The sequence below is a fragment of the Sinocyclocheilus rhinocerous genome, unplaced genomic scaffold (genome assembly GCF_001515625.1).
Source record: "Sinocyclocheilus rhinocerous isolate Xijiao unplaced genomic scaffold, SAMN03320098_v1.1 C36336921, whole genome shotgun sequence".
NCBI lineage: Eukaryota > Metazoa > Chordata > Actinopteri > Cypriniformes > Cyprinidae > Sinocyclocheilus > Sinocyclocheilus rhinocerous.
In genome coordinates, this window is record NW_015779001.1 from 1 (window position 1) to 1,022 (window position 1,022).

At 37.7% G+C, this 1,022-nt stretch overlaps 1 protein-coding gene across 1 annotated transcript; it reads right to left on the minus strand.

Moving 5' to 3' along the window:
* Nucleotides 1–6: 6 nt before the first annotated feature.
* Nucleotides 7–735, minus strand: LOC107735850 (prolyl endopeptidase FAP-like; the record flags this gene model as incomplete). Its single annotated transcript, XM_016547414.1, has 4 exons — nucleotides 7–74; nucleotides 163–264; nucleotides 430–480; nucleotides 608–735. Coding segments are annotated over 4 exons (349 nt in total), but the record flags the coding sequence as incomplete, so codon positions are not given.
* Nucleotides 736–1,022: the final 287 nt, after the last annotated feature.

Here is a 1,022-nt window from a genome sequence, read left to right on the forward strand (position 1 = left end):
TCACACTTGAATTAAAAGAGGGTACTTTTTGGAGGAGTCAAAATTTGGTGGGAACATCATCTGATACCAGAGGTCTGGAGAAACATAAACAACATGAAAGGCTTTAGATAAATGCAATGCTAGATCCTATTTGCCTGGAATACTTCAAAATGTTGCACATACTGAATCCTGCGATTTTCATTGTGGCACGTTTGATGGTCGGCATCAGAAGCTCTGTAGTCAGTATTTTTTCCAGTTTCTTATTGTCCTCAAGGACCTGAATCTCTAATCCAAAAAAATAAATAAAAGGTACACATTAATAAACCGCATACAAGTTTTGAACAACTTTAAGGTTAGTAAATGAAGATAGAAATGTAATTTTTATGAACTATTACTTTATTTATGTAGCTCATGTAAAAGTGGTTGGATTGAACAGATACTAGCACAAACCTTTAGCGGGCCCTCTGTTGTCCATCAGTGTAAACAGCGGAAGCCCTGGTCCTGTAAAATCAGTGTTTATTAGATTGAGCACACACTCTCCTCTCTCAGTAAACCTCAGATCAGCCGAGGTATAGTTCAGCTGTTTGTCATGAGTGAATCTCACAGGCGTGAAAGCGTGCTCACTAACCGTAGCAGTCCATACGGAAGAAAGAGGCATTCAGGCTGAAGTAAGCAGAGTTATACTGACACCTGTCCTGGTACAGCGAACAGGTGAGGCACTCGGGGGCAAGATGTCCACTCTTGCTTATAGAAATCCTGAGAACAAGAGAAAGTTTTTTTTTTATATTTCTCAGTGAAAATTTTGGATGGGAATCATTGGAAAATTCTGAAAAATTCTAATTCTAAATTTCTTCTTTTTTGCTCGGTGTTGTTATTGTGTGGTCTTGTGCTATTGTATATGTCGTTTGTGCCATGTCTATGTAGAAAGTGTAAAGTAGTCTTTGATTTGATACATTTAAAAATTAATTCTACTTTTGTATTTCTGTGCAGACAAAATAATTTGTGACCCTGGAGCACAAAAGCAGTCTTAAAGGGGTCATATG